At 32.4% G+C, this 27,945-nt stretch overlaps 1 protein-coding gene and 1 long non-coding RNA gene across 2 annotated transcripts in view; one reads left to right on the top strand and one right to left on the bottom strand.

Moving 5' to 3' along the window:
- The window catches only part of LOC123301347, a 65,418-nt gene that overhangs the window by 21,256 nt on the left and 16,217 nt on the right, over positions 1-27,945 (bottom strand). Inside the window, exons 2-9 of the mRNA XM_044884085.1 lie at positions 26,342-26,430; positions 23,644-24,023; positions 19,438-19,896; positions 15,477-16,823; positions 15,164-15,407; positions 12,796-14,068; positions 9,219-10,478; positions 8,970-9,146 (exon numbers count right to left, since the gene is read on the bottom strand). Of these exons, the coding sequence (XP_044740020.1) occupies positions 8,970-9,146; positions 9,219-10,478; positions 12,796-14,068; positions 15,164-15,407; positions 15,477-16,823; positions 19,438-19,896; positions 23,644-24,023; positions 26,342-26,430 (5,229 nt within the window). The remainder of the gene's footprint in view (positions 1-8,969; positions 9,147-9,218; positions 10,479-12,795; positions 14,069-15,163; positions 15,408-15,476; positions 16,824-19,437; positions 19,897-23,643; positions 24,024-26,341; positions 26,431-27,945) is intronic.
- Positions 6,895-7,658, top strand: LOC123300815. The gene is made up of 3 exons (XR_006535405.1): positions 6,895-6,954; positions 7,449-7,529; positions 7,594-7,658. It is a non-coding gene; the product is annotated as an uncharacterized LOC123300815 (long non-coding RNA).

The raw sequence follows: 27,945 nt of genomic DNA, 5'->3' as shown, positions 1-27,945 counted from the left end.
ACTTTCATTCGGTAAACAGATGGGTGAAGGTCGATCCTAATTGGGATCTTACACTATATTATGAGTATCAAAATATTCAATAAAATAAAATGATTCAATAATTAATTTTTGGTTGTGTAAATCAGGATTTTTAATGTAAATATGAATGCTATTGAAGAGTCAGGAGCAAGCAATACTTATTAATGTCGATGTGCTTTGAAACAAAGAAAGAAGCTGAAACAGCATAATAGAATATGAATAAATGGCTGCTGCTTACCGTCACTTGGTCGGTCGTTACACAGGCGTCTAAATTGAACGTCAGTAGTAGATAAGACGTCGTCATTATTAACGGTTGTATTTTTATTTAACATAACATTTTTATATTTTTTTTAGTTTCAAGTTATTCGTTCATCGATCTATATTTAAAATTATCACACATTTAATTTTACTATTTGAACACATGCATATGATCTCATCAGAAGCAACTCGTGGTGAATAGAGCCTCTGAGAGTCAGATCAATAATTTTTTGATTCACTAAATTATTGTCTCCATTAATTATAATCCCGGCGCCATCTATTTATCTTTGGTTGAGTTTTCTTATTTTTATAAGTCTCTGGCTGTTTTTAGGATGCATTGTATTCAGGAGATTCCCCTGATCATTTTGGTAACTTAAATTTCGTTCAATTGATAGGGAAAACGTGTTTAATAGGCTTTTGTGTCAAATTTGAAAAATTGGTTTATACGTTACATTAGTAGCTGATTTAGGTACACCAAAAAAGTTTTATTAAAAAAACAAAAACACTATTTGCATTATATATTTTGCATTTTCAAAAACCAATTCAAATTTACTTCAAAAACAGTGTGTCATGGCGTCTTGAATGACATCACGGATTGGCATGCAATCATTTTTGTGAATGGAAGTTTATGCAGTTGTAATCAAGTAACCTGCTTCGTTCTATTAAAATCTAATGTTGTTTACATAGCGTTTGTCATGACATGACGTAATGCTTTCTGATTGGTGTTTGCTGTCACGTGACTGAATGCCTAATTTCACCAAAATTATTTTATAAAAATAATAATGATCCTTATTTTTATGAAAAATAATTTTGTGTTTTGTTATCTTCATATCATGATTAGAAACTTTTATCCAACCGATTTATTTTTGGACAAAAACCTATTTTATGTATAATTTCACGTATGTTTTTCGATAACCTTCTAGCACGACGTCTGTGTACGGCGCGCATTCAGGTCCAGAGTGGAGGGATTATTTGAAACTTGAGAACATTGAACAGTATTTTATAAAAATTTAGATACATAAAAACTTATTACAGTATTGTTATGAATCCAATTCTGTTGAAGTATCTAAATGAATGTGTTTTTGGATGCATTTTTTAATTATTTGTTTGTAACTGAAATAATTTAGTTAGGTTAGGTAAGGTTATAATGGCTGTCCTAGAAGGACACACTTAGGCTATAGAGCCCATTGGGATACCATATATGAAATTATCACCTTTCCGCTGATAATTTCATTTATCAGTCCTCAATATCAGAGGCTAAGTGCACCTCCTTCATGCATATACCATGCACTACACCAGCCCATTACAACTATTAATTAAATTAATTTTGTTGCGACGGCGGGAATCGAACCCGCTATCCTATGCATACCGCGGACGGAATTGATTGCCTTAACCAACTGACCTAATAGAGCGACAAATAATTTAGTTGAAATTAAATAAACTTCTAATAATTTTTAATAAATTTTTGAACTATAGTAATAAAATGTTCTAAATAAAATGGCCATTATTAAATAATTTAAAATAATCTCCATATACTTATACATGCCGTGACTTTTTTAAGTTGACATATGCTTGAAACTCGAAAAATAAGTTTTTTCGGTAAAAATGCTACAAGAAAAAAATGTTGGGTTTATAGGCGCACATCTTACGCATACATTAAACATGATCTAGGTTTTCAAGTTCAATGAAAAGCTCAGTCTACTCCAGAACTGGTAATCGATAGATCAACATTTAAAATTGGAAAGTTGTTATTGATAAAAAAAGTAATATTTTTGTTCGAAACATTTTTCCACAAACCGAACAGTTTAGGCAAAAACGCATTTCAAAATTTTTCCACAACAATTGATTTTTCGTATGTCTTCTGCGGAATTTAGGTACTCTTCCAAAAAAAAGTTCTAATAAGAGTGGTTTGTTTTTCTATAAAGACCATTTTTGTTCAAATTGATTGAAGAAACGCGCAAAAAGTGATTTGTAGTTTCTTATAAGGTTTCTTATACATTTTTTCCATAAATTACTGTCTAAACTATTCGCGGTTTATTACAAAAAAAAAAAGTTTATTACAAAATTTATTTTTAATTTAAAGTGTTCGTCAAATGTTTACCAGTTGAATTAGAGATGTAGATGAATTAGAGGGGGGTTGTAATTGAACCGAAAAACTTAAATTGAATTCAATACTTGTATAAGATGTGTACCTTTGAAATTAGTATTTATCGTTGAAGCATTTTCCTGGATTAAACATATTAAAAGAACCGAAACCCTTTAAAAAACTTAAATTAAAAAAAAAACCCTAAAAATGGAAATAAAATAAGGATTAAAATTCGTCTTAAATGAAAATATACGTTTAATTTTTCTAAAATCAAACGATTGCGTTTATTATCCCTTCCTATTCGAATTTCAAATTCTCCTTCCAGACTGGCGCGTTTAGCGCAGACGCATGGCTGAGAGGTTATTGAAAATCATATATTAAATTATCACGTTAAATTATACATTAATAAACAACTCATTTTTTCCAATTAAAAACATTTTCCCTATCGGTTGGACGAAAAAAATAGTAATTAAAGGGCTGAGAGGTTATCGAAAATCGTACGTTAAATTACACATTTAATGAACAAACCGTTTTTTCCAATTAAAAACATTTTCCCTATCACCTGGGCGTAAAAAAGGTATCAAAATAATCAGGGGAATTTCCTGAACACCGAAAACACATCCTAAGCAGTAAGCGCCCAAAAATAACCGGGATCTATACAGATAAAAAACTTTACCAAAGTTAAATGGGTAGCGGCAAGATTTTTAATAATATAGTGCGATTTTGCTTTTATAAATTATTGCTATTTTACTACTAACCAAAACATTGTAAATGTCTCTTATTGAACATTAAAAGGGCAAAAAAATATCTTAATAAAAGATTATAGCCTTTGGGCAGTATCAGTGCCTTGCTTAAAAAATTGTCAGAAACCGAAAAATAACCGCGCATGATATATTTAAAACTCTTCTCATTTAATCTTCCTAGCTAAATTTTACTTAGCAATCACTTTTTGGAAAAAATGATCTGAATAAACGTTGTTCTACTTGAAAGGGATCATCTTATTGCCGAGTAATTGGCAGTCTCATCAGGCACTTCTTAGATGCTATCGGAACTTGGATGCAAATTTTCAAAGCTTTATCCACATTTGATGGAGATGAGCAAAGCTCTTAAAATATCCACAAAAATTCGGTGATAAAAAAATACAACACATTTTCTGCACAAATTAAAACTGAAAAACTCGGGTTAAAACAGCTATAAACGTTCTTGCTGGTATTTTTTTTAGTTAACATGTGCTTGAAACTCGATAAATAAATTTTATCGAGGAAAATGCTTCAAACGAAAAATGTTAGTTTCAAAGGCACACATCTTATACCAGCATTGAATTCGATCAAGTTTACTGGTTCAATTAAAACCTTACTCTGATTCATAGCTGACAAACATTAGATAAACGTTTTATAAATTACAAAGTTGTTCTTTATAAATACGCAAACATTTTTTGTTTTGCTAACCGAATAGTTTAGACAGTAATTGATAGCAAAAATGTAGATTTTTGTGCGTTTGTTCATTCAATTTGAACAAAAATGGTCTCATAGAAAAACAAACCACTTTTGTTGGATTTATTGGAAAATTTTTTAAACTTAAGAGTATGAATTTCGCAGGAACAATTACACGAAATAACTTAATTTGGATACGAAAAACCATTTTGAAAAAACTTCTCAATCTGTTTTTGCCTGAACTATGCAGTTTGTGGAAAAATGTTACTTTTTTAATCAATAACAACTTTCTAATTTAAAGTGTTCATCATCGGTTACCAGTTATGAAGTAGAGTGAGCTTTTCATTGAGCATGTTTGCATAGGCCAATTTTACTGTCTGTGTAACCTGTGCGTCTACACATCCAACATTTTTCGCTTGAAGCATTTTTATCCATAAAAGTTATTTTTCGAGTTTCAAGCATATGCCAACTTACAAAAAGCCACCGTGTATACAAATATATTTAAAATTAAAAAGGTATTTTAACATAGTTCACAATTCAAAATCTAAAATTTTCGATTTTGTTTTTCGTAATGAAAACAATAACTTTCTCTCAGAAAGTTAAAGGTCTCCCTCCCATCTCGTACATAAGTCACTGGGTAACTAAGTAAGTTGAAAATGTATGTGATTATTTCTGGATCATTGTAGAGAAAATATTTATTACGTCAATTTATTTTCTAAATTATTTGTCGCATATTTAGAATACAAAATTTATGTAATAATTATACTCATGCCCTCAAATGCAACTATTTTTCTATGTTTTACGCGTTTGTTTCGAGCGTAATAGACTAGTTTAATTGGCCATTACAAAGTGAAAAATTTCGAAACCCAGTCATAGTTGATGGATTGCTGCTTAACATTAGATAATTGCTTTATATTGAAATGTCATTGTGGAAAACATTTAAGTGGAAAAAGGGAGTAATAGAGCAGGTTCTTAAAGAATGTGAGTTAATAACTGATGAGATATATTTTCAAAAAGTTGAAAGTGCTCACTCTCGAATGTGTTGTATACCATCTTGATTGAATCATTTTTGGCGAATTTAAAGGAACATGACACAAGGTTTTTCGGAATGTTTTTTCGAACAGTGAAGTCTAGTTTTTCTATGCATACTAAACAGTAACAAGCCTTAAGATATAAATATCTTAAAATTTCGGCATCCAGGGCTAGTTAATAAATCTTTACAAAAACTGCTCGACTGCATTGTTCAAAGCTGATATAAAGACGTTGAAAAAAATTTGTGCGATCTTGCCCAGAGAGTGGGAACTACCCATTCTCGACGGTGGAAAAGTATATATAGAAAATGACAACGGAAATCGATAAAAAAATGAATTATAAGCAAAAAAAGTCATTCAAGCATATTTCGAAAAGTCAATACTTTCCGAGTTGAAATTAGGAGTATTTAAGGCAAAATAATTGAAAAATTTGACTTTCGTCAAAAAAGTAGTTCAAAAAACGTTATGCATGAAAATTTACGGAGTTGTAGTGAAAACAATGTTTCTCGTACTTTTTATGTTTTATGCAGCACAAAAACTGATGAATTTATCACAGGAACTGAAATTAATGCTTGCTTCCAATTTACTTGATTTAGGAACTGGCAACATGCTGAAAAAGTTTCGGATATATAGTTTTTGAAATATTGCAATTTAATTGCAACATTTTTTTTCGAAATATACAAAAAAAATGTCGTTTATCGTTAAATAACTCGTTAAATAAAGTTACAAAATTTTTTCCAATTAAATTGCAATATTTCAAAAAATATATATCCGAAACTCCTAGAAATCGAGTATGTTGCCTGTACCTAAATATAGTTAATAGGAAAGCGGAAAGCATTAGTTTTAGTTCCCGTGGAAAATTCATCAATTTTTATACTGAATAAAACATAAAAACAAGTGAAAACAAACAATTGACTGAGTTAATTGTTGAAATACCATGCATAGTCAGTGTTGATTTCTTTATCACATTACACATACAAACATGTGACACATACATAACTGATAATTAAGTATAGTACATATTATAAAATTTCCGCCTAATTAGCGCCCTCACGGGTAAACCGTGGTGTTTACGAAAAAATGTTTCAAACAAAAGTTGTTTAATTTTTGATAGGAACCATTTTTTACATTTAAACTTTTGTTCTATCTCTAACGGTTTACAAGATGGGTCCTACGGACCCAAGACCAATTGACCTATGATGCTCATTTACGAACTTGACCTCACTTTTTACGTCCTGAGTACGCTAATTTCAGCTCGATATCTTTTTTCGTTTTTGAGTTATCGTGTACACAGACGGACGGGCGGACGGACAACCGGAAATGGACTAATTAGGTGATTTTATGAACACCTATGACCATAGACAACTAATTATAATATAGATAAGAAACTTGAACTGTTTTTACCATGTGAGTTCCAAAAACTTATCACTCTGTTCAACAGATTTCACTACTGTAGATCAAGTTCTTAATTTATACAGTATAGGCAATGAATATTACAAAAACGTTGTATGTATCACATAAACTTTCTAAATTTCTACAATCATTTTGATCATAGTTGCCTGGTCAAATTTGACAGACTAATACAAAAATTTATCTGAAATAGTGTCAAATAAAATATTAATTAAAAATTAAATAAATATTAAGATGGTTTTTCATTGTTGTGTATTGTGTAAAAACACAGAAGGATATTAGTTTACATGTGATTCCTAAGAATTTTGAGGTAAGTACAAAAATTGTTAACTTGGATAGAAATATTCTTGAAAGACTTAATTTTTCAGAAGTTTAAAAATTGGACAATAGCAATTGGTCGAACGGACATCGAATACTCGAAACGTGAAAACTATCGTGTCTGCGATTTACATTTCGCCGACGAAATGAAACTCTAGGCTTCAACAAGAAAATTGCGAACTAACTTAAAGCCTAATGCTGGCCTTCACTTAAGTAGTAAGTTAAAATCCTTATGTAACTAACGTATGTTTAATTTATTATTGTATGTCGGTCTTATAGAGGAACCACGAATGTAGACACAATTTGATTATAAGGTAATTTTTATTTATTTTAGGTTCACAATTTTTACATGCAGAGACCTCGAACATAAATTTGAACAAAACTGCATCAAAACGACCTGGTGAGTGAATTTAATTGTTAGATACTAACAATTTTAATTTAAAAAGTAAATATAAAAATATAGTTATGAGAATAAAAATAAAACCTAAAGAGATATTAAATATTCATTAATGAATTTTTTAACTTGTTATGTATACTGAATAAATCGCCATGAAACACAAGTTTATTTCCTTAAACGCTTGGAAAATTTACCTTGTATTAGCGTTTATTTGAAAGGAGAACTTTTGATAGCGAACCACCATCCAATTCTGTATGATTTTTCATGAGAAGGCATATTTTGTGCTCATTTACAATCTGTTTGGATTCAATTATACTTTATTAAATCACAAAAAATGGAATTGTTATTGAAATTTAGGAGCTTTTGTACTTTTTCACTATTTGACACCTAAAATCATAATATTATGTATAAAGAACATGAGTTTTTTAATTGTTGTTCAAAAAATTTTTAATTAATTTTTATCGATAACGGCAAATTTAAATGAAATCAATTTTTAGGATCGCCTATTGCTTCTACGAGTCGAAAGATTATGGCCATAAATATCGAAGAAGAACAAATTCGACCTGCGTTTCAAATAGGTTTGTTGCCAACCTTGTTTCTTTTTTTTCTATTTTATCAAAAATCTATATTTTATTTTCATAGATTTGAAGAAAAAAATGTATTTACTAAAAGAAGGAAATGTGAGAAGGGTGAAAGAACTATCGAAAACACCAAGAAAATATTACCATATTGCGAAAGATATGTTAAAACTTGCTCGAAAGTTGAAAGATAAAAATGAAACATATCTTAAAAGATTGGAAAATGCAAACACGGATGCAAACATTTATTAGTTTTAATTTTAGTTGTAAGAAACACGATTTAAAATTTTTAATTGTAAATAGAATGTTTTTATTTTATACAAGGGTGTGAGTTCGGAATGTAAATGATATTTTGAGGGGAATAAATTTAAGATTTGCTACTGATAGGATTCAAAAATTAGCTTTACGTAAATATAAGAAATATAAAATTAGACATAAAAGTATAAACACAATTAAAGATTAGTTGTTTAATAAATTTATTTTATAATTTAAAAGCGTTTTTTTTTTCTTTAAAATATTTAATTATTTTTTGTTTTACTGTTTTAAGCACATGATTTGGAAAAAAGATATTTGATAGCATTTCAAATAAAAATTTGATACCAAAACATGTTCTAAAATAGTAAAACAAAAAAAAAAGTAAAAATTTAAATTAAATTTAAGTATTTAGAATTTGGCATTGAGTATTTTAAAAAAGGCGGTCAATCGATTGAAGCGCTGTCTGGTGAACAGAGTGAGAACTAAATCTCAAGTTTCCTTGGTGATGATAGAGATGCCTATCTATAGTATAATATAAATATTTATTATCTATGCCTATGACAAAATTTTTTTCTTAGCATCATTATTTTTAAGCGTTACAAACTTGGTACTAAACTTATTATACTATGTATATTTCATATATACATGGTATAATAAAGGCTCGAGAAACATTGTTTTCATTATAACTCCGTCAATTTTCATGCAAATGACTTGAAACTCAAGGTTTTTTATAGTACTTTAAAAAGTGTATGATATACTTTTTGGAAAAAACGTCAAATTTTTCAATTATTTAGCATCAAATAATCTGAATTTCAACCGCCAATAACTAGGAAATTATTGACTTTTCGAAATATGTTTTAATGATACTTTTTGCTTAGAATTCATTCCTACATCGATTCCCTTTTTCAGCGAAAAATTTTGAACCCTCAGGGCAAGATCGCAGAAATTTTTGTTTTTAACTTCTTTAAGTAAGCTTTAAACAATGCAGCTGAACACTTTTTATAAAGATTCATTGACTGGTCTTGGTTTCCGAGATATTAATCTTTCAGCTCTCCAGTAAACCCAAACTAAATTATATTATTTGCAATAAAAGGACTAAGTTGTGACTTTAATTCCAATAGTAGATTAATAATTCCACCATCCTAAGACAAAAGTGATGAAAATCCGTTAAAAAAAAATAATTACCAAAACATTTCGATGCTTGTCGTTTATACATTTCAAGACACGATTTGCGATGTACCATTCTATGTGTAACGCACTGATAACGTTTACGAAATTCATGCTCCGAATTTGTACTATCCATTGACTGTATTGAATCTCGACGACTATCACTACGTGTAGAATCTGGTGATTGAATTTCACCTGGGAAGGGAGGTAGACAAACATAATCTTATTGAAGTTGTTTATAATATTAAAACACAAAATTATCCCTACCGATGTCAATATCAACACGATCTCCAAAGCATTCTTCATCTTGCGATCGTTGATAATATTGCTTATACCATACTAACTTTTCTTCATTGTCCCCAATAAATATCCAAATTCCACTCTTGTATGGTTCACAATATATTCCTAAATCATCCTCGTCATCAATTATGCTTGGTGATGAAGCTGTAGCTTTTAATGCTTCCAAACTTGTATCAGTTGATCTGGCTAACGGACGGAGTTTAACACGTGCACTCTCCTCTTTACCTCTTTCTTCGGATTTCGCTCGAACATCTTGTCGATATCTATGGTGATGACGACGATCACCATGATGATACGAGCGTTCTTCTGAACGATACCGTTTGTCTAGTTTTTTATATAAACGTCCCGTACTGTGCTTTGTACGGGGTCCGTCTGGTGAATCTGCAAAATCAGCTGGCGGACGAACAATATCAGCTGGTGGCAAATCCTTACCATCTGGTGATACTTCCATTCGTTGACCATCATCTAAATCATCGGTTGTCACAATATCCACTTCTTTACCACAATGTAAACAATGTACACACTGATGATGAGGCTCGGTGATTGTAGTGGTACCCCCACTTCCTTCACTATAAAATACACTATCACTACCGGGACTAACAGAACGTAATGATTCTGCACTCACTGCTTTTAGTTTCACAATTTCACTGTTATCCATTACTTTACGAATTTTTCGAGGGGAACCACCTGGTGATTTAGCATAACGATGTGGACTTAAACGATTTAAGCCAGCACTAGCGCGAACATCTAAATCTAAATTCTCTAATTCAGCATGCACTTTGGGTTGCATTGATGATCGTCTACGAGGTAACGTGCTGCCACCTGTTATAACTGTTTTATTACTACTTTCCACACTACCACTGCGACGGCGTTGTCGATGTGACGTAGATGACGTTGATGGCTGTGATCCAGATGAAATTGGCGACTTTGAAGCAATTGAACTAGATTTACGACGTGATGATGCTTCATGCCCACGTATACGCCGATGTCGACGAGGTGACTGACCATTAGTATCTAGGAGAGTGTATGCGGCACTAGTATGACCACCACCGCCACTGGATTCATCGGAAGTCAGTGCTGCCACTGTAGGAACTTCTTCATGAGGTGGTGTACGTACTACTGCACTCCAGTCTTCTGGTCGAAAACCATCATGCATGGCTGGGCTGCGTACCATTCCAGTACCACCTGGTGTTGTTGCCGTAGATTCCTTGTCAGATTTCTTTACTCCTGTTACATAAAAACAATGCATTAGAATTTTTTAATAGGGAGGTGGGGCACAGTGGAACACGGGGCACAATAACTTACGGTTATTTCATTGTGCCCCGTGATCCACTGTGACCCACCTGTCTCTGAATCCGGTAATATAAGATTGAGTTGGATAAATTAAGGCATGAAAAACGCTACACAATGGTTGCAAATAGCATATTTTTGTAGAAAAAGAATGATTTTAAACAAACATTACGTTCAGGTGAAAACTTTTTTTTCCTACAAGAATATGCTAAATTTGAGGCCTTACAGTTATCTTGCATCCTATATAATAAAAACTGTCATATGAATTCCGACCACCGGAACAGTAATTGTGGTCTTTTTGATATTTATATTGTCCAAAAATTTATTTGCTCGTAATTTATACCAGAATTTGACATCGATGAACATTTAAATTGAAACCAGCTATAAGCTCCCCGACTGTTACTATTGCTAAAACTCCATGCTTAAAGCACAGGCTAAATTTTTTCGGGCGAAATGACCCACCAGGAATCATGTTGAAAAAGATGCCCCTACATGTAAAAGTAAGTTTAAGCACCTTGCGTCAGTTTTGCGTGGTAATGATAAGTAGAGGTGAGAATTGAATGTATAAGAATGCGAAGCGAATTACATAAATGCCGTACAGAAATAAATCAAGTAGGGCTTCGGAAATTGACGGACGGTTAAAAAATTTATATTTATGTTATCGGTGCTTTTGTACGGCATTTTTTTTTGTACGGTAATTTTTTATGAGGTTCTAACACACGGAAGAAAGCCATAGAAAAATACTTCAACGTTACTCCTCATTTTTACCTATGATCGCGCAATTCTCATGGTGACTTACTAACACCATGATGACTTACTTTTACATATAGGAGCAACTTTTTCATCATGATTCTTGGTGAAAATCATGCGCTTGTAGTCTATAAATTTTAGTTTAAAATGATTATTTTGAATTTCGTAGGAGGATTTTCAAGGTCGTTGATTACAATGTCAAAATCATAAAATACTTTTACCTCTATTGCCGACGGATATCAGCATTATAATTAAGAACTTCCAAAAACTCCCTTTTATTGATTTTGTTAACATTTTATGACTTTTCAAACGGTTTGAACATTTTGAAATTTTTCCAATATCTTAACGACAAAATTAAACAAAAAAAAAAATCAAATAAATCCAGGTAGGAGCTGCCGTAAGAAGACCTAAAAATTGCATTTGGTTTGCACAAGTTCTGGGATTTGAAGTCAGCTTTTGGTGTATAGAAACTTAAAAGTATTAGGTAATATATTGTGATGGAAGTAATTCTTTTTGAAAACAAACAATTGACAATTGAATTGAGTTAATTATTTAAATACCATGTATAGACAGTGTTGATGACGTTATCGTTTGTTTTTTGACGTCACGTAAATAAAAAAAGATATCCACCTAATTAGCACCCTCGTGGGTAAACAGCGATGTTTACAAAAAAATGTTTCAAACAAAAGTTGTTTATTTTTTTATAAGGAATATTTTTTACTTTTAAACTTTTGTTCTATCTCTAACGGCCTACAAGATGGGTTCTACGGACCCAAAACCCAATTGACCTATATTGCTCATTTACGAACTCGATCTCACTTTTTACGTCCTGAATACGCTGTAAAAATTTCATCTTGGTATCTTTTTTCGTTTTTGAGTTATCGTGTTGACAGCCAGACGGACAGACAACCGGAAATGGACTAATTAGGTGATTGATTCTATGAACACCTATACCAAAATTTTAAAATTTAGCATCAATATTTTTAAGCGTTACAAACTTGGGACTAAACTTAATATACTTTGTATATTATATATAATATCTGGATGACCGAGCTTTGCTCGGTGTTTTTTTACTTAAAAAGACAAATTTCATAAGAACCGTTTAAAACTCCACATAACTACCAATTTGAATCCCTTGGTACACCAATAGATGTCAGCAACAGTCCTATTTTACATTGTATGTTTCTGTTTTTCATGAAAAGACGGATAAAACGACATTTCTGATAAATGAAACCTTGTTAGATCGACTTATCGCCCCAAAAAACCCCTACATACTCATTTTCATGAAAATCGTTGGAGCCATTTCCAAGATCATTGATATATATATATATATATATATATATATATATATATATATATATATATATATATATATATATATATATATACAAGAATTGCTCGTTTAAATATATAAGATACATGGTATAAAAAGTAAAAATGACAAATAATAAAGATATTTAAACATTAAAAATCTATCAATTTATCCCACTCTCCTATACATTACCTTTTCGAGCTGAAGAAATTCTTTGTGGGCTCCGTGATTTAGTACGTTTCATTTTTTCCATTTCACTGGGAACATCCCTACCACCGTTGGCACCGGGGCTTCGTTTCTTTACATCATCAGATTTTTCTGAAAATTCCAAAGTAAATCCCTTTTTTCGACGGCGTTTTTCTTCTTCTGACCATTCTTTACGTTCGCCAGGTCGGCGTATTAACTTACTACGACGTTTATTATCTTCAATAAAATCTTCGTGATCATCCTCATCGCCAGGTGATTCGTAATTACCTGATGATGAGTAATGTACACTTCGATTATCATCATCTGATATTGATTCTCCCTTTTCCCGCGTCTGTTGTTGTTTTGTAGGTAAAGGCACTGTTGGTCTTTGATGATGATCAGTTTTTGAGCGATGTTGTTCTTGTTGGTTCTGTAACTCTTTTGCGGTTGCAGTAAGAATATCAGCATGGCTTCCTTGTATGCTATAGCTACCACAACTACTGCTACTGTCACCTGACGGCGATGTAGGCTCTTTACTGGATGCACGTCTTTGTTCTGTAGTTGTTGGTTCTACCGCAATTACTTCCAACGGTTTTGGAATAAATTCTGGTTGAGTTGCCTGTAGTTCAGGTGTTAATGGTATTTCACTAAGCGATTCTTCTAAAATAGGAGGTGGAGAAAATGATGGGGGTATTATTAAATCTTCACAAATAGCTTCACCCCGTGCCAAACTATAAATTGATGAGGCACTTTCAAAGGAACTACCATCTTGTGTACCTGTTTGACTTCCGTATGTACTTTGTGTACTTGTTCCATGTAATGATCCACTACGCCGTGAGCTATCGGAATTCGCTGTTACATAATCATCAGTTGTGGTTGTTGTACTTTCCGATATATCGGTTGTTTTACCTGAATCCGTTTTACCTAATAGCATTTCAGCAGCTGCTTGGATAGCTTTTGCATTATCTGGTGATTCTAATGACCTGTGTGGTGTTTCTGATGGCGTTAAGTCCGGAGTACGTGTTATTGGACTACGACGCTGTTTACGCAATTCACCTTTGGCCGGCGATCGCCGAACACTTGGTATTGGCGCACTCGTTGGATGAGTTTGCAATTGTGGAACCTCTTGTAGTTTAGGTGGACGTCGACTAGGAATTGGTGTAACGGCAATTGTTGGTGGGGTTATTGTGACCATTGCCGCTGTTGTTGGTGCTGACGTCATAGGTTGGCTAGTCAAGGTGATATCTTTCTTAACTTTTGGTGAGGCTGCTAGTTGAGTCTAAATAACAAAAACTTAGTTTTTAAATGATCAAAACGGTAGCGCATCCATGTTCAGTGCCAGGAACAAGTCTTTTCAAGCAATAATGACAGCGCAGGCGAAAATAGAAACTTTTTGAATTGTATCATCCAAAAATTAAACACACAGTTTGCCATAAATATTAATCTATATCATGAGCTTAATTATAAGGTGTATGTATTGGGCACTAATAGTTTACAAATGTTTATTTATTAAATGAACCTCTATATTTTCTTTGTTTATCGCATCACGCATTAACGGATGGAGCTATTTCGTTAATTCTTTTTCTGTTGTGTTAATTATTGTCAGGAGAAGGTTTTTATTAAAGAAAAAAAATTAAGGAAGTTGAATGGAACATTAGAAAATTTTAAACAAAACATTAAATCCAATAAATGGTGGAAATGGACATAAATAATTCATTACCTTACTATGTACTTACCTATGTACGTATTTGAATAGTACCTATTGATTTATTATTTGGGTATTGTGAATATTTATTTATTAGAGCTATATGCGAGCGCAATGAGCTCCATCGCCGAAGACAAGACCTCCGGCCCAGGCCGAAGACTTCCGGGAAGTCGATACGTTATGTACTACATTGGAAAAAATCACTTTTCAAGATGCTATGATATATATATATATATATATATATATATATATATATATATATATCATAGCATCTTGAAAGGTGATCTTTTCCAATGCAGTACGTAATGTTACTTGACGTAATGCATTTATATTATTAGTTTCACTACTCGATGATTCTAAAAAAAAAGCAATAATAGCTATTGTCATGGCGGATCAAAATTTTTCAATTAAACTTACTCTCTATGAAACATTTTCATATTCTTTCGTGCGTGTGGTCCCTAACTGGTTCGGAGCACCTACACAGTTGTCTACTATGCTTATTGGTTAATCTGGCACCGCAGAAAGCAAATAGATATAGTTTAGAAATTGCCTAAGCATCTAAAATAGCCGATACTAGTTTCTATACATAAAAATAGTTTCGCCTGTGTCGGTAATTATTTGAAAAAATTGTTTACTGATCATGGAGATACTTCTGTATTACACACATACCTGCATATGGTCAAATTGAAATTCTTCTTCCAAGGCATCCGTGTCCATTGAGCTTCGTTGTTGGTGTTGAAGGAGTAATAAATGTTTTCGTCTAGATGAAGGTGTCAACAAAGTACCTGAACCAGGTGATGTTGCAGTCAATGAACTTAAATCAGATGTACTTAATACTGTTCCATTATCTGTTCCTGAATCCGCTTGTAAAACGGTTACTTGTGATTCATTCCAAATACCGTCTGAATGGTCCCTGTTATCAAACAATTAACACAACAGTAATTTTTTTTGCTTGGAGAGTTTTAGAATAAGTTTAACTTACCGAATGTCGTTATTTAATGAATCGGATGAGGCAAAAGGTGATTTTACTTTTTCTTCAAATGTTGGCACAACGGATTCTTCGACGTCTTTTTCAGCATCTAAATCCATACTTGGTGATGATGGGCCTGATTTCGGACTTGATGATGATCTTTGATGCTGTTGTGAAATGTCTAAATTATCACCATCACTTGTTAAAGAAGTTCCGTCATCGCCACTTTGTTGTCGCTCCCATAAAATTAAATTTTCATGAAATTCTTCATCTACAGATTCTTGCATACGAAAACCAGTAGATGCTGGTTGACCAGAAACAGGACTAAATAGCCCCGATGGTGGCCCACTCGGTGGTTCCTTAAAGATATCCTCGTGTAATATTGGTGAATTTAAAAAGTATGGTGTAAACGATCGTTCTGGTTCAGACTTTATATTCTCTTGACTAGATGACGTTATTAATTGATCCACAATTAATTCCTCGTCTGTAATTTGAGATTTACGCCTTTCTTGTAGAATTTCACCCTCAGACATAGTTTTTATGAGAACACGTTTTTTGGATGTTCTTGGTTCTGCAATGGGTTCTGGTGATATTTGAGGCTCAAAGTCAATAATTATCTCTTTTTGTGTTGAATCAGATTCGTCTTCGTCCTCTTTCACAGGAACAACGGCTGCTGGTGGAGTTGGTGGAGGTAAAATTTGCTGTGGTTCAGGCTTACTTTCTTCCTGCTTTACTAAGCGTCTGTCTTGCGGTGGGGATTTTAAACGTTCCGGAAGGGTTGGCTGTGGTTGAGTAGTTATTGGCTGTGGAACTTTCGATGGTGGCGAATCTGTTAGCATATACGGTGATTTTGGCGGTTCTTCCGATTGAGTTCGTTGCAATGGTTCATGCTCCGGTACATTTTGTTGCATAAATACGTTTGGGTCTCCAAAAAAATGTTCAAAAGGTGATGTAGGCACTGGTATACCAAATTTACTACCCGCCTCCGAATAAGATTTTGTTAATTTTCGACCATTAAATAAGCCACCATTGGTTTGTGCACCTTGTGATACCATTTTAACGCGTTGTATTGTACGTGGGCTAAGTGTTAAATTGTTTGGCTTTCGTCCTAAACACACCTCAGTCTGTGTAGCTTGTGTTTTCATTGGTCCACGTTTAACTTTCTCTAAGACAACTACTTTCGGTGCAATTTCTTGATGATGAACATCGATATCAGTCGGGCGATTTAATGGTAAAGGGTCAGCGGTTTTTTTCCCATCCAATAAACGTTCTTGACTTCGTGCAGTTATTGCTGTCAACTTTGTAACATCTTCAAACGATGTTAAGGTATGCGATCGAGCGAAACTTACATGTTTTTGTCTGGAACAATAAACGAAATAAAAAATTTATTCTATAAAAATTTTTTAATTTTCTTGTTAAGAGAATCGCAAATATTTTGCTAGACTGTGGGAAGCAGGTCAGATTAGAAAACATGTTTTTGAAACTTATCTATCTATGTAAATAACAGGGATCTGAAAATAAATGGTTTGAAATGTTTATAAATTTAGTAAAAATGTTTGTGCTTAATTGAGCTATTGAACAAAACTGTTTTTGATAAAAAACTTTTCAAAAGAGAAACGAAAACACCCGAAAATCAAATTTTTGTAAAATATCGTGTGACGTAATAATTTTAATGAAGAATGGTAACAGAAGATAACTGAATTTTTTTTTTTAATTTAACATTTAGGTGTATTGCAAGAGGGTTGTGCATTCAGTTAAAATTAACATTTTAGATAATTATCCAGCAGGTGGAGTTACAGTAAACCGATGAGTTTTATACCAGAAACATTTGGATTTTTGAGTTCCAAATTTTTATTGGTTTCGAAATAACTTATATTAAATTATACATCTCTTTTAAAAAAATTTTCTTGGCAAAGTTCAATATTATTTATGATAAATAATTGAAATAAAATACAAAATCTGCTTATTATTTTATATTCAACAACCCAACTATCGAAGTAAAATCCAAAGTTTACCAAGTCCCGTAAATGATTTACGGAAATTTTCGTAATGGATTAATCAGAAATGGTGACGACACCCAGACTAGGTACGCATATGCTATTTTGTGTAGAAAATGGTTAAGCCACATTTTAAAAAAAAGTTAAGCCCTAATTTCAATAGTTATTTAGATGAATTGAAAAATTGAGTTTCTCCCAACACTAAAACATACCCGTTTTGAGGAACACTAAAACATATCCATTCTGTAAAGGAGGTTGAGGCTTCTTAATGGCTTTCAAACTTTGACATGTTTATGCAGTTCAGATGGCAAATTTGGAGGATAAATTATCTAGAAACATTAGCATTGCTTTTTAATCCAATTCATCTACGAAACGGTTGACAAAATTGGTATCAAAAAAGAAAAAATACGTTGTTATAGAAGAAAACAAACCAAGAAACACAGCGTTTTTTGTTTACGGCTATTCAATGGCTAAGTTAACCGAAAAAATTCGCAAAAAAAAAAAAAAAACGGTTTTCTTGCGATAAAAAGAAGTTGACGTCCAATGCAAATAACTTAATTGGAAAGTTGTAGATCTCAAAAAACCTATCGATTGATGTCTGATAAGTCCGATTTGGATGCGCAGGTGTCGAGGAAACTGGAAAAAATGAGCGAAAATAGTCGTTTTTACTTTTGTTTATAACTATTTTTCTTTTTCGATTTTAATTAAAATTGATTTTACTTTAAAGTTGATATATAGTGAAGATATGAGAGTAATAGTTTCACAAATCTTTTTTTCTTTCATAAAAAGTGTTTTTTTAGCAAAAAATTTTGAAAATTTTTCGGTATATCGCATTATTTCGAAAAAGTACACCTTTTGTAAAACTTTCCTCTTGGTCGAGGGACTATGGTAGAGCGGTTTTTCGGAGCTCAATCTATTCGCCTAGAGATCTTCGAGCATAGTAATTTATCAGTAAGTGAATTTTTTTAATTTTTGATGCCGAAAAAAAAACTCGTTGAGCTCTGAAACTTGCACACGTTACTTATAAATACTTACTTTACATTTAAAAAAAAAATTTGCTAATTGTTATCTTTCGTGTAACAACGGCTATGATCCCGTTAAAATCGAGTGTTTCTGCATCTCAAAAATTTAACTTCTTCTGAAGCCCGATTTTGGCATCAACAATTAAAAAATTTCACTTGCTGCTAAAATATCATGCTCGAAAAAGTTTAGACGAAGAGATTAAACCCCGAAAAGACGCTACCATAGTCTCTCGACCAAGAGGAAAGTTTTTACGAAATGTGTTCTTTTTCGAAAAAAGCGATATTTTCAAAAATTTTCAAAATTTTTATCAAAAAAAAAAAAAAAAAAAAAAAAAAAATTGAAGATTTGTGAATCTATTACTCATAACTTCACTATTTATCAACTTTAAAATCGAAAAAGAAAAAAAGTTTTTAGTAAATGTAAAAACTACTATTTTTGCTCTTTTTTTTCGTACTTATCAGACGTCAATCGGTAGGTTTTTTGAGATCTAGAACTTGACCATTTAATTTTTTTTTCATCGCAAGAAAACCATTTTTTGACCTTCTTCGAATTTTTGGTTAACTTAAAAAACGGTTTCTTAGCTTGTTTTGTTCTATAACAACGTATTTTTTGTTTTCTGGTAGCAATTTTGCCAAATTTATCATTGGGCCTCCATAGAGTAATTTTATTACCTCACCATTGGGGCAATGAGAGTAAAACGTAAAACTTTGCTGAACTAATACACCTAATACATTACCCATAAACAACAGAGATAACAATTATCAGTCGACAATGGCCAATTTTTGTCATATAATACGAGTTTTCTAAGTGCCATACGTAGCGCACGCAATTGCGTTAACGCACGCACGCATTCAAATAACAAACCAAATTTTTTTATCGTTATCTCACAAACAACTTGCTTATATAATTTTAAAGTAAGAACGCGATTTTTAGAAAATCCCATATTTTGTTACCTGTGTGGATGCATGGTACCATCATGATGTAAAATTGTTGGTGGAGGTGGTGGTGGGGGTAAATCAGGAGGGTGCGCCGGGCATACATAATGATGATGGGATTGTTGAACACCGGTTGGTAAATATTCAGAACTGTAACTTAAATAACTACTTATGGGCATTGAACTGCCCCCACTAATTGTGCTTTGTCGTGACGTAGGCCTTGATAATGATGATGTTGCATAGCTGCGATGTTGTTGATCATAAATATAATTTGGATCACCATCAAGATCACCAGTTGGTCGTATTGGTCTTGGTCGTTCCATTCGTATTGATTCTTCATCTTCAGGCATCCATGTGTATCGTTTTGGATCTGATATCATACATGTTGTTGAACGAGGTCGACGTCGAAAATATGAACAATCTAACGCCTCATCGTATGCATACAGTTCAGCGGATGTTGGTGCGGTAAAAGGGTATCTTCAAACAAATAACAACAACGAACAAAATTGGTATTGGGTAACTATGTGCTACTTAGAATTTAGAATTTGATATACATGGAAGAAGAATAAAAATTCTTATTTTTATTTATTTTGCATAAGAAGTCTAAATTTAGAAATGTTTTATTAATTGATGAAAGATTCATTGAAAATTGATGATAAATTGAATAGGTTGTTTACAAGATAAACAATGTAGAAATGTAATATCTGCTAGATAGTCGCATCAATGAATGTTTTTAGTCGGGAGTCCCCAATAACTGCTCCGATTGATGATTTTTTTTCAAAATGATCCTTTTTGTATATTATTTAAAATCAGAAACATTTCAGATGGGGGAAATAATCTGAGAGGGGGGGGGGTATGCTATTTCGCGGCTGATATGTCGTTCCCTGCCTGAATCGCTAATGATAGAAGTTTGGAATTTCGAGAAGATATTGATTTTGTACTGTAGGTGTCACATAAGAAAGGATTTTGCCCCTTAAAAGGTGAAAGGGGGTGAAAGTTTGTATGAAAATATATATAAACCATCATTTTTGAGTTTACTACTAAACCGATTTTAAAAGTTATTTCATCTATAGAATGCTACATTATCAGCAAATAAAATGGGAGATATTTTAAGGTTCCGCACAACAAAGTAAAAATCCATTCAATATTGAAACGTTTTCGTAAAAACTCAATCGGCCACGAAAACCGATTCAGCGGTCGGAGTTTAATAAGCTTTATAATGTAAGATTCTATGGTATGAGACCGGCGAAATTATATGAACATGAAAAAGAATAATTTATAATATAATAGATTAATAATTAATTCATTAATATTAATAGCAGAGCTATCCTGGTAGATATTACAATCCTAAATTGCTTGTATTGTAATCAATCTATTCAATGCTATTTTCATTAATTAACAGGTGAGGATACTTATATGTTTCTAATACCGGATCTTGGGCCATAGTGATCTTTGTGAACTAAGAACTTATTTGAGTGTCAAATCATACTTTTAAGGCTGATCCAAATCTTCTTCCATTATCAAAATCTATGAATAATATATTTCATGCAAGCAAATATTTCATGGCAATATACCCACCAGAAAGGGTTAGGGAAAACGATATATTTTAAAGTTATGTTTACACATATGGCGTACATCGGAAGAAAGGTAAAGGATTTTACACTTTGAACAAAACCAGAACGTCTTATGCCAATTATAAAAACTATTTTTACCTTAAGAAAAAAATAAATTTCTGATATATTGAATGCTGAATATTCTGGAAAAGTAAATTACGCATCATGGCCTTTTGCACCTTCTGGTCACGACTACGGACTGATTTAAGGGAACGTACACATAAGCGAAAATCAGGTGCACTTATTTCAGCATTCCGGGCGACTAATTTTAGTCCCATGTCAGGAAAATTTTGTCACATTTTCGATATCTACCGAAAACATGGCCTATAGGAATCTTTGGTAACACTGAATGGAATATTTTTGTACCAGAATGCGCAAAATGAATGTTATGTTTTGAATACCCTATAACTTTATTATTTTACTTCAGTATTTTGTAAAGAATACACTTAGCAGATAATTAGGTAATTATAAGGTTTACGAAAAATTGTTAGCCTAATAGTTAGGTCATTTAGAACAGATAATAAGGAAAACGGTTGGAGAAATCACTCCCGAGGTATGTAGGAGTGTATTTAAACAATTTTGTAAAATAACAATTATATGTAAGGAACACGAAGGTGGGATACGTTGAATGAGAAACGAACTGAAGATAACGGTTTAGAAAGTGAATGACTAAATGAATTGTTAACGATGGGAATGTTTTGAATTCTTAAATTTTAAATTAAATTTTCCAAATCCTATTTGTAAAACACGTTATCTGTTATTCCAATAGGGTATTCCACTATTTTTGAAAAAGTACTTCAAAATGTTGATTTTGCTAATAAAAAGCCACCAAAAATTTATTTCGGAAAAATACACACGCTTTCTTGCCAAAAACTTAAATTTTAAGCCTTTTTTAAACTGTCAAAAACGCGGGTATCCAATTTGATTACGTAATATGGGTATGACTATACGAAATAACACAAATAAGTTTGACAGATATATCCATAGACATCTGATTATAATAAATATAAATACTTATTATCTATGTATATATTATACCCTGTCTACACTGAACTAATTGATGGTCTATGACTCATACCGCTATGACATCACAGCAGGGCTTACCCGCGTTTAGGTCACGTGATATACAGTTTAAAAATTACAATTTTTAATTTTAATATTTTAAAAGAAAAATGTGCTTTTATGACTCGAAATCAGAATATTTAAGTATATTTTTACATAAATTTTAACTTTTTACAAATTTCATAATTTATTTTTGACTAACGATAATACCCTATTAACCAGCCATCGTAATTAAAATGTTTATTTGCTAATTTGAAACATTTATAACAAAATAATTAATACAGAACATTTATTTTTAATACACTAGGTTACAATTATTATTGTTGACGTAAAAACAGTTATCTTCAGTACGTTTTGGCTCAACGTATCTACCTTCACGTTCCATACATGTAATTGTTCTTTTACAAAATTCTTTAAATTCACTCCTAGATATCACGGAAATGATTTCTTAAACGGTTTCTCTTATTATCTGTTTTAAATGGTCTACATTTTTAAATGCTCATTAACACTCCTGTCGAACTTTATTCACCCTGTACATTTGATGTCAAAAATAGCTGAATGAAATATTTTCGAAAGCAAAGACTTTTATGAAGACTAGTTTTTTTTGGTAATCCTTTTAACAAAAGTTTTCAATATGTAACCAACTTAAGTAGACACTCTGTATATGCTCAACCTTAGTTTTGACTGCGAATGTTTTTGCCCAAAAAGCTCGTACTTGAACTATTTATAGTTCCTTTTTAAGTAAAATAAACTTATAAGTGGGCTTGACAAATTTGTTAAGCTTTTACGTTTCTCACCCTTTCAACCCTCAGTACGAAGCGGAAAGGGGTGATAAAAATTTCTGAGCTATGGATCCAAAAACACGAACGAACAAGTTTTCAAATGAGCATAATGAAATCGTATGTGTACAACTTCAAGTGACGTGCAAGTGATGAGACTGACCTGCTGTCTCATGTACACACATATACAACAGATCAAATGATATGATTACGCGCGAATCACATACAATACGTTAATATATTGTCTGAAGACTCTTTCTTTGCCTTATACATAAGAACTCTTTTTACTTCATATATTTTAAATAGCTAACGAGATGGTTGCCAAACGGTATACCTATTTGGTACTTGAATATTTTCATTCGATTTGGTTTTTTAAATTACCACTATACACATTTGTATTGACCATTTCAGAAAAACATTCGATATTTTCCGAGCATTCCTGCAACGCTCAGTACAACACTAAAGCAAATAATCTTTGAATATAGTTTTGCATCATTTTTAAACCGTTTTTTAAAAGAATTGAAAGTCACGTGGAAGTTTCGTACAATGCACGAATGAGCAAAGAAAAATTGCCGATACTTGCGAAATATTTTTTCGCGTTAAAAAAATTAGTTTTTAAATTAAAACTAAAAATAGTTACAAAATCTTGAAATCTAAACATTCATTTCGGGCTACCGTGTACTTAAAGAACTACTTGAGTAGGTTGTACATTCACTTAACAGGTTGAACATTCCAGCTAAAAGAATAATATAATAGGTAATTAATTATACCTAGGATATCGTGGATATGGTGCAAAGTCTGATGGTTGCCGTCTACATAATTCATGAATATTCTCGTCACTCGGTACTTTTCGTCTGACACATACTGATAGTAACGATGCACGTGTACTACTACTCGTACATGGACTATCTTGGTAGTTTGATAAACAACCAAAAAATCCACCATGTGACCGCGCTTTCTCCAACACATCTAGTTGTCTATCGGTGATACAATATTGTTCTCGAATGTCTTCTTTTGAATATAATGGTGTACCACGTTTATTACGAGTGATATCCGTACAGCTACTACTGCCCGCTGATATTTTGTTCCGTCGACCCATCGTCTCATCTTCTGATTCGTAACTTGCGGCTAATGTTTGATGAATGTCAGCCTGAAAACAAGAAAATAATTCTTACCTTACCATTACCATAACAGGAAAAGTAGCCAAAACAGGAAAATTTAACCCTCTCAAGATTTGGGGTTTTACTTTTTAAAAGAAGTCGATAATTTGATTTCTCAATAAATATTTTAGTATTGAACAAAATAGGGAAAACATTGCAAGTAAATAGCATGAATAACATGGAGCCATCCACAGATTTTAATTCAAAATTTGTTTACGATGCTAGTGAAGGCACAAAATGGTGCCCTGTGGTCATGGAAAGTATTACTCGCCTTCGGTAGAATTAACTTTTTGCCCACAAAATCGATCTTTGATGGACTTAATGTAAACCCTGGCTACTTTAAAATTTAAAAGTCGAATGATCCAAAAATAAAATTACGCAGTACGTAGCGAATAATTAATAAAAATGAAAAGTAAGGTCTTGTGACGTAATTAAAACTTTTTATTATATATGTTACAGTCAAAACTCTTAACCGGCCAAAATTACTTCTATCTGGAAAAATCAGTCAAAAAACTTTTGTCCAATGAAACTGGTCAAAAGTGGTTTTATCAAATTGAATTTTGCTAGCTTTTACTTCCATCATTTTAACTTCAATTAAAGTTAATAATAATTAAAAAAAATCTATAACGTACTTGTTACTTTTTCTGTATATCAGTTATAATACCAAATATTTCTGATAAATCATTTCTCAATATTAAGTAAATAGTTTTATTTCAATTTCAAACAATTGAAAGTAAAATTGACTGACTCTCTACGAGATTACATACCAAAAGAGCTCGGTTATTACAAGTCCGGCTAAAACCTCCTACGTGGACTAGTAAATGAATGCAATCACAGGGTTAACCAAAAAGCGAAAAAACTCGCAGACACGTGCTAACTCGACCCCATTAAAGGCATGGCCAACTTGTAGATAAGAAAATAAACGCAATCACAAGGTTAACCAAAAAGTAAAAAAAAAAAAATTGCATACCCATTATAACTTGCCTTCATTAAAGGCATGGCTAACTCGTTGTTCAGTAAGTGAATACAATCGCAGGGTTTACGCAACGATCACAAAACCCACAGATCTGTGCTAACTCGATTCCATTAAAGGCATTGCCAACCTGTGGATCAATGAGTGAACCCAGTCGCAGAGTTAACACGAGTGGTTCTTAAACCGAGTTGTTTTTATCAGATTTGTTATGGTCGAGTTGTTTTGAACAGAGTTATTAAATACTGCTATTGAGTTATTGAGTTATTCATGGTTCCTTTCTAGTGATTAATAGTAGTTTTGAGCAAACGCATCAGTTAAAACCACAATTGACCGCAAATTTACAGTCAAAAGCACTCTAACCAATGATTTTCAGTCCATACTACTATTGACCAACCTGTGCAGTCAAAAGTACATTTGTTTGCTTTTTTCAGTTAAAAGTACTTTTAACTGGCTTTTAAAGAGTTTGGACTAACACATATATATCGCAGCCAAGTAGCTTAATTAGCCGTCTAATTAACAGCATACCCTTTTTACAAAACAGCGCCGTTCAACTATCGGGCTGAACGATATTCAGTCATGCAATAAAACAGGCAAATGACTTGGATGGATAACGTACAATTACTTGCGTAGCCTAGTCATCCAAATTTAGTTCCACTTTCCGCCACCGTGCGCTGAAATGTACACACTGTTAATACGACGTCACAAAGGAACAATATTGTTGGTATTTCTCACAGTTTGATAAAGTTTATGCAAAAAAAAATCTTTTATTCAAAACTGGTTTTCACGGCAAGAGTTGCAGTACTCAGATACAAGCAATGGCAACGAAATTTCAGAAAGTCAAATTTCTTTGAACGAAATTTCGCCTAATCAGTCATCTTTTGGTCGCCAGGGATTCCAAAAATGTACTTGTATATGCTTATTTTAAAAACAGAGTTCTTTGCAGATCAAAATGTCATGGAAGTTTAACTTGAATTAACAAATAATATTTTAATTACTTACATGTGTAGGTACTTATTATCGAGTTGGGCTGTTTTATCTCAGGATTACCAAACAACGATATGCTATATTTTAAATAATATAAAAAATATCAAATGTCAGATATTTCATCTTGTTTGTCAAATGGTTAGCTTATTGTATGAATGGCTTAAGCATCATCCATCCAAGCCAGTTCATTAAATGTTTTATTACACATTTGGGTTGCATATTATTCAGGTCGTAAGTTGAACGGCGCCGTTTAGTAAAAAAGCTAAGCTTTGAACTGAACGGCTAAATAAGCTAGTTGGATACGACACATACATATACATAATTTAAGTGTTTAGTTACTAGGAGTTTTACCTGAGTTGAGACGTCAATTGCAGATAATGATGTAACATTGTGATGCCCAAAACCAGTTCCGACTAGCCGATGATTTTCAGCTATTAAATCTGTAAACAAAAGAACATAAATTAGCCATTTAAAATTCATCGCGGACAGTCAAGTTGCTAATATAATTTTGATAAAGATACAGTGTTAAGCGCTTTATTGCTTCTTACTATCATAATTCACTGCAGACCTCTTCAATTTCTGAATAAGCTGAAAAAAAAAACAGAAAGAAAAACACTCGACCAAATTTTGATCTGAGACCTAATTTTGGAGATATGGGTATGGAAAAGATTTGAAATTTCTTCATTTGTTCATTTACACACCAATGATGGTCAGTAGACCTTAGTAGCTGCCCCTTAATAATATGAAAGGGACTTAAAAACTATAAAATAATTTAATTGGTTTAATTTGTTTTCTTAAATTAATTATCAAATTATCCCACTTTTTTCGATTATTATTATACAATTCTGAAAAAACACATATTATTAATTAAATTCCTCCTTTCATATACCAGGAGCCAGAGGTATTTGACTTTGAAAATGTGTGGATCGCAAGAAAACTTCGGTTTTAGGTTAACTTAAACATGATTAGCCGTGATAACAACGTATTTTTATTTTATGATAGCAATTATGTCATTTGTTTCGCAGATTAATTGGATTATATACATGTTCTGTAAATATGTTTGTGTTTGTTTATTACTATATGTACACTGAGAAAGTGAGAAGAAAGATACTCTTATTACTTTGTGTGTAAGAGTAACTATCTTTCTATACTGACATGACATATAAAAACAAACGATTACGTAATCAACACTGTCTACAGGATATTTAGCTAAATTTATTCTTTATAAAAAGCTCTGCTTTCAAAAATATTAACATTCAGCTATTCACATACAGGACATCGAATATACAGGATGGTCACAAATTGAGAAAGTTCGATAGGAATGTTGATGGTCGTTGCAATGTAGACCATTTAGAGCAGATAATAAGGGAAACGGTTCAAGAAATCACTTCCGAGATATGTAGGAGTGTATTTAAACAATTTTGTAAAAAAACAATTATACATGTATGGAACGCGAAGGTTGCATATTTTAAGGCAAAAACGAACTGAACATAACTATTTTTACTTACGTCAACAATAATAATTGTAACTTAATGTATGGAAAATAAATGTTCTGTATTAATTATTTTATTATAAAAGTTTGATGACTGGTGAATTTGGATAACAGATAACGTGTTTTATAAGTAGTATTTGCAAACATTAATTTAATATTGAAATGCTCAAAACATTCCCTCCGTAGTGGAAACGAAAAGGCTGATAATGCTGCAAAACAAGCTCATGACAACGGCACACCAACACATGAATCCACAGCCCAGGACGCAATCATTCAAGGAAAACAAAAACTCTTTCTACTTCGAAACGAAAACTGGGAAAACAGCCCACCAAGCAAACTGAAACTGATCAAATCCGACACCCAAACCTGGGATACCAGTTATCAACAGCATCGAAAATTTGAGATAGCCCTTGCTAGATTACGCATCGGACACACCAAACTCACCCACTCGTATTTATTAACA

The sequence above is a fragment of the Chrysoperla carnea genome, chromosome 5, assembly GCF_905475395.1.
Source record: "Chrysoperla carnea chromosome 5, inChrCarn1.1, whole genome shotgun sequence".
Lineage (NCBI taxonomy): Eukaryota > Metazoa > Arthropoda > Insecta > Neuroptera > Chrysopidae > Chrysoperla > Chrysoperla carnea.
The sequence above is the reverse complement of the archived record's forward strand: the minus strand, read 5'-3'. Positions and strand labels throughout refer to the sequence as shown.